At 47.1% G+C, this 12,769-nt stretch overlaps 1 protein-coding gene across 1 annotated transcript in view; it reads left to right on the forward strand.

Moving 5' to 3' along the window:
* The window catches only part of slc5a1 (solute carrier family 5 member 1), a 153,827-nt gene that overhangs the window by 84,656 nt on the left and 56,402 nt on the right, over positions 1 to 12,769 (forward strand). The window contains exons 12-13 of the mRNA XM_068055377.1: positions 873 to 1,041; positions 12,044 to 12,259. Coding sequence (XP_067911478.1) covers positions 873 to 1,041; positions 12,044 to 12,259 — 385 coding nt within the window. The remainder of the gene's footprint in view (positions 1 to 872; positions 1,042 to 12,043; positions 12,260 to 12,769) is intronic.

Below are 12,769 nucleotides of genomic sequence, written 5' to 3' on the forward strand. Positions count from 1 at the left end.
GATGGAGCAATGTCGAATTAACTGCTTATTATAAACTCCACCTGATTTCACCTATAACATGGAAAATTGGACTCCCAATTCAGTTATACACTTTCGCCTAAAGTTAAAATTGCCCCCAGTGTATCTGAACCCCAATTCCCTGAAGAACGCTATTGAAAGCACCCAAGTGAGTTCTACTGTTCCCCACACTAGTGTCTAGTTAGCCTGTCTGGTTGTCATTGCCGTGTTGTTGGTAATGTTGGGCTCTGAACTCCATGGGCATTAAGAGTTGGGTTGAGACTGTTCGAAACGAATTATAAGTAGAGTCAGCTGAGAGCAGAGATCTCAGGGCTACTCAGCACGAATGAGGCTGCTCCAGAACTTACTGTTAAAGGATACCAATCATACTATAACATGCAGGGGCCTGGAAAGAACAATTGCCGCATACAACAGCGCACCTGAGAACATGGTAAAAGCTGGGTTTATTCACTTACTCTTAAAGCTAGCTGTGATATCAATAGTGACCTCTTGGTTAATCCTCAGCTAAGAAATGAATGTCAGCTTTCATGACTGATGGGCCTACAATTCACGTGTAATCCTCAACAAAGACAAACCTAACTAGTTATATTTTTAACTCCGGTCAAGAAACCTCTCACATTACCAAATGGGCTACATTCCTTTTTTATTGAATCATGCCAAGTCTGCGCACTTTCTCGCATCACTCCACCATTGTAACATTGGATGCAAGTGTGGTGAAGCTGGAGCAGTTATGAGGAAATTCACCCACTTTGTGGTGCAGTTCACAGTTTCTCTGCTTGTTTTACTGAGAAATGGGAATGGGAGAGAGTGTCATTATTTTCTTTGGTCATTGTCTGTCATTGCTGTGTTCTCAGACTCTTCACCTTGGTCCTGATTGGGGTCAGTATTGCCTGGATTCCGATTGTACAGACAGCACAAAGTGGACAACTCTTTGATTACATCCAGTCAATCACCAGCTATCTGGGTCCACCTATAGCCTCAGTCTTCTTGCTGGCCATCTTTGTCAAGCGTGTCAATGAACAAGTAAGATTCCGCTGTTTTTACGTTTCACTGCTTATGTCTCTCCTTGTGTCTCTTTGTTCTCCCGCACTTCTTCAGATCCAGCTGTTATCAGGAGCTTTGAGAGATGGGGCTGTTCCAGTTCAGGCTTTTCCTTCAACCAAATTTCCAGCAGCAAACCAGGTGTCTTATGAACTGAAGCACAGGACTAGATTTGACAACCTGCTACCTGGCAGTTAAACTTAGCATTGCACATCGGCCACAAGTCAGCACCTCTGTGCGCGCTGACCTACGCTGGCTCCCAGTCCAGCAAAATGCTTGATTTTGAAATTCTTGCCCATGTTCGCAAATCCCTCCATGGCCTCGCTCCTCTCCATCTCTGTAATCTCCAGTCCTCCGAGATATCTGCGCTCCTCTAATTCGGGCCTCTTGGGAAGCCTAAGCTCTCTTTATGTAGCTTGGTACTAAATTTTGTTTGATAACGCTCCTGTGAAGCACCTTGGGGTGTTTTACTGTTAAAGTTTTACAAGTTGTAAAGGAAGTCACCCAATTTTCATTTCTATTGAGTCCAGGCAGCAGATCTGCAACACCTGTTTAATGATCAGGTGACAAGAGGACAATCTAGCTTACTGGAAGTAGGGATGTAGAGCACTGGAAAAAGACCACTCCTGCCTGGAGTTTGGATATACACACATACTGTGGAGTTTTAATTCCACAGCGAGCATCTTTATTTTCCTCACAGCTTCCCCGCCCGGAAGCCAACCTGATTGACAGGCTTAGCACCGTGTTGGGTAGGAAACACTCTGGGGGAGACTACAGGAGTAGGTAAGGAGCCTGTTGCTGTGTTAGTGGGAGCGCAGGGTTGGGGGTGGGGGGTGGTGGAAGTGGGTTAGAACTTGCTCAGGGGTCTGTTCACCAAACCCAGTGGTGGGAACTGGGTGGATCCCTGATCTGGGGGAGGGGTGTCTTTTGATGGGGAGTGGCCCTATGGTGACAGGCACATGTAGGGGAGGTGGGGGTCCAATGGCAGTGAAGGTAACTTGTTGTGCTCAGGAGAAGCACGCCTGCTCCACTCGACCCACAAGCAGTGCTGTAAAGGCACTTGCCTTCACCCTGAAGTTGTTTTCTTGAGCTTCCAGGTGTCCCGAAGCCTGGGAAACCCGAGCAGTCAGGATTAAACCTGTAAAGCAGGTTTGGCGTGCAGCTCACAGCCTCATTATAATATTTAAATAGCTAGTCTGCCTCATGAGAACGATTGGCTGATCACCCCTGTCCTGCCTCCATTAAACAAACCGGGAAGTTGAAGCAGGTTGGGATCAGGTTTGAGATTCTAATAAAATTTTTACAGCTCATCCAACCCAAATCCTCCCATTTTGGGGGCGTTAAAATTACCCCATCGTTTCTAACAATATCACATGTACAACTCTAGAACATTTTCCACCAGGTATTATCTAACACTCTCTGTGGCTGATATAATTATTTCTCTCTGTAGGCTGTTAAATGCATTTCCTCATCATCCGTATAAGGTAACTGAATCTAAACTGTCTTTTCACCCTCTCTCTATTCAGTCTGTACCCTCTAGTTGTAGAATCTCTGACTGTGTTAAAATATCAGGGTCCCAGATTCCTCAGGCTGCAATCCCAAACATTACACAGGATGTTGCCCTTTGGGCACCGACCTTCCTGATCTCCCCGCCCTTGACCCCAACAAATTCCAGCAACTAATTAGCATGAGGCAGATGGCCATAAGTGGCAACTCAGAGGAAGGGGGAAGGCAGGGGGATGAGGGAAAGAGAGGGGAGGGGAGGGGAGAAGTGGGAGCTGAGGGGAGGAGAGGAGGTGACGAAAGGAAAAAGGGGGAAGGGACAGGGAGGAGAAGAGTAAAAGAGGTGAGGAAGTGGAGGTGGGAGAGGAAGGGTGAGAGAGGAGGTGAGAGAGAGCAGGAGTGCTCTTCCAGACCCCACTAGGAAGCCTTGGGCCTCCCTAGGTACCCCCAATCGTGGCAAGCCCCTGCCCCCATCCTGATTGCACTCTTCACAACCCCTCCCCGCTTTCCCTCTGATCACAGTTCTACTCACAGCACCCTCCCCCTGCCCCCAGCAATTGTGGTCACAGGAATTCCCTCCACTAACTGCTGGGGACCATCCCCTCCTGCCGTTTATTCGTGCTTCTGCCCAGCAGTCAAGCTGTCAATCTGCCACCATCCCCATTAATGTCAGGGCCAGTGTCTCAGTCTCTGTTTCCTACCCATATCTAGCAAAGAGGCAGTAGCCTCCATTTTAACCATCGGTGCTCCAAATGATATGAAACTCAAGCCCTAAAATGCAGCAGAACCTGCTGCAATACTGCACCCAGCTAAAAGTGGCCCATTATTCCATTTCCCTGAGGGTTTTTGCAGCAGCTTTACAGTAAGTGACCATAATAACATCCACGGAACTTAAAACCAGATTTGTTTGTGTAATGTACAGAGACATTCTTCTTCAGGATGAAGGAGCAGGGGTGGGGATCTGTCACAGGACAAGGTCTCATATAGGATAACAGTTACTTTCTGTATGAGACTGTGCTCATTTTTGGGGAATATGGTACAACACTGTAGATTTTCATGTAGGTCAGAGGCTGGGAATTCTGTGGCAAGTAACTCACCTCCTGACTCCCCAAAGCCTGTTCACCATCTACAAGGCACAAGTCAGGAGTGTGATGGAATACTCTCCACTTGCCTGGATGGGTGTAGCTTCAACAACACTCAAGAAGCTCGACACCATCCAGGGCAAAGCAGCCCGCTTGATTGGCACCCCATCTACAAACAGTCACTCCCTCCACCACCGATGCACAGTGGCAGCAGTGTGTACCATCTACAAGATGCATTGCAGTAATTTACCAAGCCTCCTTCAACAGCACCTTCCAAACCCACGACCTCTACTATCTAGAAGGACAAGGGCAGAAGGCACATGGGAACACCACCACCTGCAAGTTCCCCTCCAAGCCAAACACCATCCTGACTTGGAACTATATCACCATTCCCTCACTGGTGCTGGGACAAAATCTTGTAACTCCCTTCCTCACAGCACTGTGGGTGTACCTACCCAACATGGACTGTAGCGGTTCAAGAAGGTGGCTTACTACCACCTGCTCAAGGGCAATTAGGGATGGGCAATCAGTGCCGGCATAGCCAGCGACACCCACATCCCATGAACGAATTTAAAAAATCCAACTAGCTGCCTGGGTTCCAAATTCCCACCCTCCTCGCAGACTCGGAGGGCGGAGTTCCGGACCGGTAAGTATAAAAAACTTACCTCGGAGATTCTCGGAGCAGACTCGGAGGGCGGAGTTCCAGACCAGTAAGTATAAAAAACTTACCTCGGGGATTCTCGGAGCAGACTCGGAGGGCGGAGTTCCAGACCAGTAAGTATAAAAAACTTACCTCGGGGATTCTCGGAGCAGACTCGGAGGGCGGAGTTCCGGACCGGTAAGTTTAAAAAACTTACCTCGGGGATTCTCGGAGAAGACTCGGAGGGCGGAGTTCCGGACCGGTAAGTTACCTCGGGTGGGGAAAAAAACTGAAAAGGTGATGTCACAAGAAAGCTGTGACCTGATTCGCTGGTAGGGAATCTGTACCGAATTTGAAAATATAACTGATAAAAATTGATTAAAACACTAATTAACTAATTAATAAGTAGAGTAACTAAACCAGAGGGAGGAGATTACTGAATTTAGTTAGCATTTAGTATTTTTTGTAGAAATCTAGCACTAGGGACCATATAGTTAAGTGTATCATAATTTAGTAAGGACTGAATAAGTATTTATTTATTTTATATTAATTAACTAATTAGTGCTACAAATGACAGTTAGAGGGGTGAAGTGCTTCACCTGTGAGATGTGGGAGGTCTGTGACGCTTCCAGCGTTCCGGGCGACTACATCTGCAGGAAGTGTACCCAGTTGCAGCTCCTCACAGACTGCATGGATCGGTTGGAGCGGCAACTGGATGCACTTAGGAGCATGCAGGTGGCAGAAAGCATCATAGACAGGAGTTTTAGAGAAGTGGTTACACCCCAGGTGCAGGCAGATAGATGGGTGACTGCTAGAAGGGGCAGGCAGTCAGTGCAGGAATCCCCTGTGTCTATCCCCCTCTCTAACAAGTATACTGTTTTGGATACTGTTGGGGGGGGATGGCCTATCAGGGGAAAACAGCAGCAGCCAGAGCAGTGGCACCACGGCTGGCACTGTTGTTCAGCAGGGAGGGACAAAGCGCAGAAGAGCAATAGTTATAGGGGACTCTATAGTCAGGGGCACAGATAGGCGCTTCTGTGGACGTGAAAGAGACTCCAGGATGGTATGTTGCCTCCCTGGTGCCAGGGTCAAGGATGTCTCTGAACGGACAGAGGGCATTCTGAAGGGGGAGGGTGAACAGCCAGAGGTTGTGGTACACATCGGTACCAATGACATAGGCAGGAAGAGTGATGAGGTCCTGCAGGGGGAGTTTAGGGAGTGAGGTAGTAAGTTAAAAAACAGGACCTCTCGGGTTGTAATCTCTGGATTACTCCCTGTGCCACGTGCCAGTGAGGCTAGAAATAGGAATATAGTGCAGCTAAATACGTGGCTGAGCAACTGGTGTAGAAGGGAGGGTTTCAGATATCTGGACCATTGGATCTCTTCAGGGACAGATGGGACCTGTACAAGAAGGACGGGTTGCATCTAAACTGGAGGGGCACTAATATCCTGGCTGCAAGGTTTGCTAGCGTCACTCGGGAGGGTTTAAACTAGTGTGGCAGGGGGGTGGGAACCAGAGCAGTAGGACAGCTAGTGAAATAAATGAGGAGGAACTAGTAAATAAGGCCAGTAAGACTAAGAAGAAGAGCAGGCAGGGAGATGTTGCTGAGCACAGCGGGACTGGTGGTCTGAAGTGCATTTGTTTCAATACAAGAAGTATAACAGGTAAGGCAGATGAACTTAGAGCTTAGATTAGTACTTGGAAATATGATGTTGTTGCTATTACAGAGACTTGGTTGAGGGAAGGGCAGGATTGGCAGCTAAATGTTCCAGGCTTTAGAAGCTTCAGGCGGGATAGAGGGGGATGCAAAAGGGGTGGGGGAGTTGCATTACTGGTTAAGGAGAATATCACAGCTGTACTGTGGGAGGACACCTCGGAGGGGTCATGCAGCGAGGCAATATGGGTGGAGCTCAGGAATAGGAAGGGCGCAGTCACGATGTTGGGGGTTTTCTACAGGCCTCCCAACAGCCAGCGGGAGGTAGAGGAGCAGATATGTAGACAGATTTTGGAAAGATGTAAAGGCAACAGGGTTGTGGTAGTGGATGATTTTAACTTCCCCTATATTGACTGGGACTCACTTAGCGCTAGGGGCTTGGATGGGGCAGAATTTGTGAGGAGCATCCAGGAGGGCTTCTTGAAACAGTATAGGGATGGAGCCATCCTGGACCTGGTATTGGGGAATGAGCCCGGCCAGGTGGTCGAAGTTTCAGTGGGGGTGCATTTCGGGAGCAGTGACCATAATTCCATAAGTTTTAAGGTACGTGTGGATAAGGATAAGAGTAGTCCTCGAGTGAAGGTGCTAAATTGGGGGAACTGAAAAATTTAGATTGGGGGCGGCTGTTTGAGGGTAAATCAACATCTGACATGTGGGAGTCTTTCAAACGTCAGTTGATTAGAATCCAGGACCGGCATGTTCCTGTGAGGAAGAAAGACAAATTTGGCAAGTTTCGGGAAGCTTGGATAACATGGGATATTGTGAGCCTAGTCAAAAAGAAAAAGGAAGCATTTGAAAGGGCTGGAAGGCTAGGAACAGATGAAGCACTTGAGGAATATAAAGACAGTAGGAAGGAACTTAAGCAAGGAGTTAGGAGGGCTAAAAGGGGTCATGAAAAGTCATTGGCAAACAGGATTAAGGAAAATCCCAAGGCTTTTTATACATATATAAAGAGCAAGAGGGTAACCAGGGAAAGGGTTAGCCCACTCAAGGACAGATATGGGAATCTATGTGTGGAGCCAGAGGAAATGGGCGAGGTGCTAAATGAGTATTTTGCATCAGTATTCACCAAGGAGAAGGACTTGGTGGATGATGAGCCTAGGGAAGGGAGTGCAGATAGTCTCAGTCATCTCACTATCAAAAAGGAGGAGGTGTTGGGTGTCTTGCAAAGCATTAAGGTAGATAAGTCCCCAGGGCCTGATGGGATCTACCCTAGAATACTGAGGGAGGCAAGGGAATAAATTGCTGGGGCCTTGACAGAAATCTTTGCATCCTCATTGGCGACAGGTGAGGTCCCAGAGGACTGGAGAATAGCCAATGTTGTGCCTTTGTTTAAGAAGGGTAGCAAGGATAATCCAGGAAATTATAGGCCGGTGAGCCTTACGTCAGTGGTAGGGAAACTATTAGAAAAGGATTATTCGGGACAAGATTTACTCCCATTTGGAAACAAACAAACTTATTAGCGAGAGACAGCATGGTTTTAGTTTAGTTTAGAGATACAGCACTGAAACAGGCCCTTCGGCCCACCGAGTCTGTGCCGACCATCAACCACCCATTTATACTAATCCTGCACTAATCCCATATTCCTACCACATCCCCACCTGTCCCTATATTCCCCTACCACCTACCTATACTAAGGGCAATTTATAATGGCCAATTAACCTATCAACCTGCAAGTCTTTGGCATGTGGGAGGAAACCGGAGCACCCGGAGAAAACCCACGCAGACACAGGGAGAACTTGCAAACTCCACACAGGCAGTACCCAGAAATGAACCCGGGTCGCTGGAGCTGTGAGGCTGCGGTGCTAACCACTGCGCCACTGTGCCGCCCTGTGAAGGGGAGGTCGTGTCTTACTAATTTGATTGAGTTTTTTGAGGAAGTGACGAAGATGATTGATGAAGGAAGGGCAGTGGATGTTATCTATATGGACTTTAGTAAAGCCTTTGACAAGGTCCCGCATGGCAGACTGATACAAAAGTTGAAGTCACATGGGATCAGAGGTGAGCTGGCAAGATGGATATAGAACTGGCTCGGTCATAGATGACAGAGGGTATCCGTGGATGGGTGTTTTTCTGAATGGAGGAATGTGACTAGTGGTGTTCCACAGGGATCAGTGCTGGGACCTTTGCTGTTTATAGTATATATAAATGATTTGGAGGAAAATGTAACTGGTCTGATTAGTAAGTTTGCGGACGACACAAAGGTTGGTGGAGTTGCGGATAATGATGAGGATTGTCAAAGGATACAGCAAGATATTGATCGGTTGGAGACTTGGGCGGAGAAATGGCAGATGGCGTTTAATCCAGCCAAATGTGAGGTAATGCATTTTGGAAAGTCTACAGTAAATGGCAGAACCCTTAGGAGTATTGACAGGCAGGGAGATCTGGGCGTACAGGTCCACAGGTGACTGAAAGTGGCAACGCAGGTGGATAAGGTAGTCAAGAAGGCATACGGCATGCTTGCCTTCATCGGTCGGGGCATAGAGTATAAAAATTGGCAAGTCATGTTGCAGCTGTACAGAACCTTAGTTAGGCCACACTTAGAATATTGCGTGCAATTCTGGTCGCCACACTACCAGAAGGATGTGGAGGCTTTGGAGAGGGTACAGAGGAGGTTTACCAGGATGTTGCCTGGTCTGGAGGGCATTAGCTATGAGGAGAGGTTGGAAAAACTCGGATTGTTTTCACTGGAAAGACGGAGGGGCGACATGATAAAGGTTTACAAAGTTATGAGCAGCATGGACAGAGTGGATAGAAAGAAGCTTTTTCCCAGGGTGGAAGAGTCAGTTACTAGGGGACATAGGTTTGAGGTGCGAGGGGCAAAGTTTAGAGGGGATGTGCGAGGCAAGTGTTTTACACAGAGGGTAGTGAGTGCCTGGAACTTGCTGCCAGGGGAGGTGGTGGAAGCAGATACGATAGCGACGTTTAAGAGACATCTTGACAAATACATGAATAGGAAGGGAATAGAAGGATACTGGCCCCGGAAGTGCAGAAGGTGTTAGTTTAGGCAGGCATCAAGATCGGCGCAGGCTTGGAGGGCCGAATGGCCTGTTCCTGTGCTGTACTGTTCTTTGTTCTTTGTCCTTCCCCAAACTCCCATTTTAGAAACAGCCCGATTTTCATTTCCTCTGTTCACCAATGGAGATGAGATTTGGGCCGTTTCCGTAACGGGCAGCCAATCGGTGCACCCCCCCAGTTTTCTGCCCAGGTGGCAAGATGAAAATCTACTCCGTAGCTAAGTTCAGGTGGCAACCATCAGCTAAACCCAAAGCTCAGGGCTCAGTAGTACAAAGATGGGCAACACACAGGCTGCATTGCAGTGACAAGGGGCATTACATTAACCTTGGAAATAGAGGTATTTGGGTAGGATTTCCACTTCCTCCACTGTGACTCTGCATTAATATTAATAGAGAGTAAAATCGAGCAGGTTGTAAAGCAGGCATCTGATCTGAATCCATCCATTTCCCGCCCAGCGAGTTAAGTTAAAATTCATCTGGGCAGGTCTCTTCTATTTAGAGATTTTGGCCGAAATGTCAGAAAACAAGGAGAACGCCCTTTCAAGCATGACCCAACATGGCAGTAAGTCAGTCATGGTCATTTCCAGTGGTGTTTCTTGGTTCTCTGAGGAGATAAATAACCTTGAATCCAAAGCACGCATCTGAATCCTCTGCTGTTTAACCAATTCTGAAAGTGTAAGTCAGCAAGTGATAGCACAGCCTCTTCATTGGCATGTTGTCTCGTGTGTCCACCGGTGCTATTGTTAATCCAGGCACTAATCGGGCTGACGCTGCACTCTTGTGCCAAATGTAAAAGGTTGGATTTACAACCATGGCCCAGCCTTTGTTTTCCATCGTGTTAACTACCAAAATGCCTCAAGCTTTGAGTAACCAAATTGCTTGCCAGCTTGACAATAGCATCTTAATTAATGATAGCTTGTGAGGAGGACCTTCTAAGAACCAGGGAAGTTGTCCCCATCATACAGTAGAACTTTTTATGACTGGTGTTATAATAAAAGCTTTGTTCGGATTCCCTTATGGCCCAGTCAGCAACTGGCATGGAGAGCAAGAAGGGCCTAAGCTTGATCAGTAGCCTGTGTTGAATGACCTGTCCTCAGCTGGACAAGTTGAGATACTGCAATGGGCTTGAGCACCGTTCAGTTAAGGAAGTGACAGAGCATGGTTGTGTTGTGATTATGTTCCTGGACTAGTAAATCCGGAGGATGAGAGTTCATATCCCACCAGGCCAGTTTGAGAACTTGAATTTAGTTTTTAAAAAAAGATGAAAATAAAAAGCTGATAATCAGTAAAATAAAAATCAGTAGCAGTGTCCACAAAGCTGTTGCAAAATCCAACTGGTTCATTACTGTAGGGAAGCAAACCTGCCCTCCTGGCCTACATGTGACTCCAGTCACACACCAACATGGTTGCCTCTGAAGAGGCCTAGCAAACTGCTCAGTTGTATCAAAAGTGCCGAGGTTCAAGAAGAAGGCCTTACTGCCATCTTCTCAGCTCAATCAATGCCAGCGATGCCCACGGCCCAAGAATGAATGAAAAGACAATCATCCTGGATTTGTGCTCCTCACTGACTGAGCTCTCCTGGAAGTGTGGGGAGAAGAGGATTGGTGCCAGAGCTAAATGAATGTCCTGCTGGCACTCACTTTCTCAGCTCACACATGAAGAATGGCCACTTGGGCAGATACTGGGGCCCTTGTGACTGGACGCCAGCAAGCATCAGTGCCTTCAGAAGAGGAGTTTAGAAACTTGTTCGCTGGGTGCCAGTATCGGCGGAAAGTGTCCACCTTTCACCTTTGGAGCCTTGTTGGCCAGGACTCTTCAGCCACTTGATATGTGGCAACAATCTCAATAAAAGATTAAAATTTATGACTAAAATGTCCAGAATTTAATCTCCAGCAAAGAATTAGCATCAGTGTTCCCTCTTTTTTTTTAAGGAGTGCGTAGGTGACTCGTTTACGTGCACGGTCCCTTTCAATTTTTCTGCGATACTGCACATGCTCAGTAATTTAGAGGGGCCAGCATGCATCCTGCCTGCTGCAAGGCCGTGCAGCTTAAAGCAAACATTGAGAACCACCACTGCCTGTTGAATGGTAGCTCTGTAAAAGCACCGTGGCTGGTAGCACACATTAGACTGTAGCCAATACCCAGCTCATTTTACACCCAGCATCATTTTGTCTTCCATGGAAGAATGAGAGGTGGTCTCATCGAAACGTATAAGATCTGAGAGGACTTGTCAGGGTAGTTGCTGAGAGCATGTTTCCCCTGGCTGGGGAGTCTAGAACTAGAAGGCATAGTCCCAGAATAAGAGGTTGACCATTTAGGACTGAGATGAGGAGAAATGTCATCACTCAAAGTGTTGTGAATCTTTGGAATTCTCTATGCCAGAGGGTTGTAGATGTTCAGATGTTCAGTCATTAAGTATATTCAAGAATGACATCGATATACTTTTGGACTCCAAGGAAATCAAGGGATATGGGATTGGGGAGGAATGTTGAGTTGAGATCGACAATCATTTTATTGAATGGCGAAGCAGGATTGAGGGACATATGGTTACATAGAAACATAGAAAATAGGAGCAGGAGTAGGCCATTCGGCCCTTCGAGCCTGCTCTGCCATTCATTATGATCATGGCTGATCATCCAACTCAGTAGCCTGTTCCTGTTTTCGCCCCATACCCTTTGATCCCTTTAGACCCAAGAGCTATATCTAACTCCTTCTTGAAAACATACAATGTTTTGGCCTCAGCTGCTTTCTGTGGTAGTGAATTCCACAGGCTCACCACTCTCTGAGTGAAGAAATTTCTCCTCATCTCAGTCCTGAAAGATTTACCCCGTATCCTTAAACTATGACCCCTGGTTCTGGATTCCCCCACCATCGGGAACATCCTTCCTGCATCGACCCTGTTCTACTCCTGCTCCTATTTCTGATGTTCTCATGAAACATGCAAAATGACTGATTCACTATCACCTGGTTTGCGCAGCTGTCCAATTTTTGTCCCTAAAATATCTAAAAGTGATCTCTTTGTTTCAGGGTGCATTTTGGGGGTTGATTTTTGGCCTTGCTGCTGGCTTGTCCCGAATGATCTCTGAGTTTGTGTATGGAACTGGCAGCTGCGTGAAACCAAGCAATTGTCCCGTCATTATTTGTGGCATCCACTACCTGTACTTCGCAATAATCCTCTTCGTAGCCACCAGCTTGATGGTGCTCATCGTGTCCTTCATGACGAAACCAATAGATGATGTACATGTGAGTGTGTTATTCAATACAACGAGGAGCTATTCCTGTGTCCCTTCATAGGCTCACTTTTAATGTGGACAGAGCGCTTAACATGAAATGTTCAGGATGATCCATGTGTTTGGGATGATACCTGTGCTTGGGATGATCAGTGTGTTTGGGATGATCCATGTGTTTGGGAGATCCGTGGGGTTGGGATGATCAGTGTGTTTGGGATGATCCGTGTGTCTGGGAGATCCATGTGTTTGGGATGATCAGTGTGTTTGGAATGATCCGTGTGTTTGGGGTGATCAGTGTGTTTGGGAGATCCGTGAGTTTGGGAGATCCGTGTGTTTGGGATGATCCATGTGCTTGGGATGATCAGTGTGTTTGGGATGATCCATGTGTTTGGGAGATCCGTGGGTTTGGGATGATCAGTGTGTTTGGGATGATCCATGTGCTTGGGATGATCAGTGTGTTTGGGATGATCCATGTCTTTGGGAGATCCGTATGTTTGGGATGATCAGTGTGTTTGGGATGATC

Source organism: Heterodontus francisci, chromosome 23, assembly GCF_036365525.1.
Source record: "Heterodontus francisci isolate sHetFra1 chromosome 23, sHetFra1.hap1, whole genome shotgun sequence".
NCBI classification, from domain to species: domain Eukaryota; kingdom Metazoa; phylum Chordata; class Chondrichthyes; order Heterodontiformes; family Heterodontidae; genus Heterodontus; species Heterodontus francisci.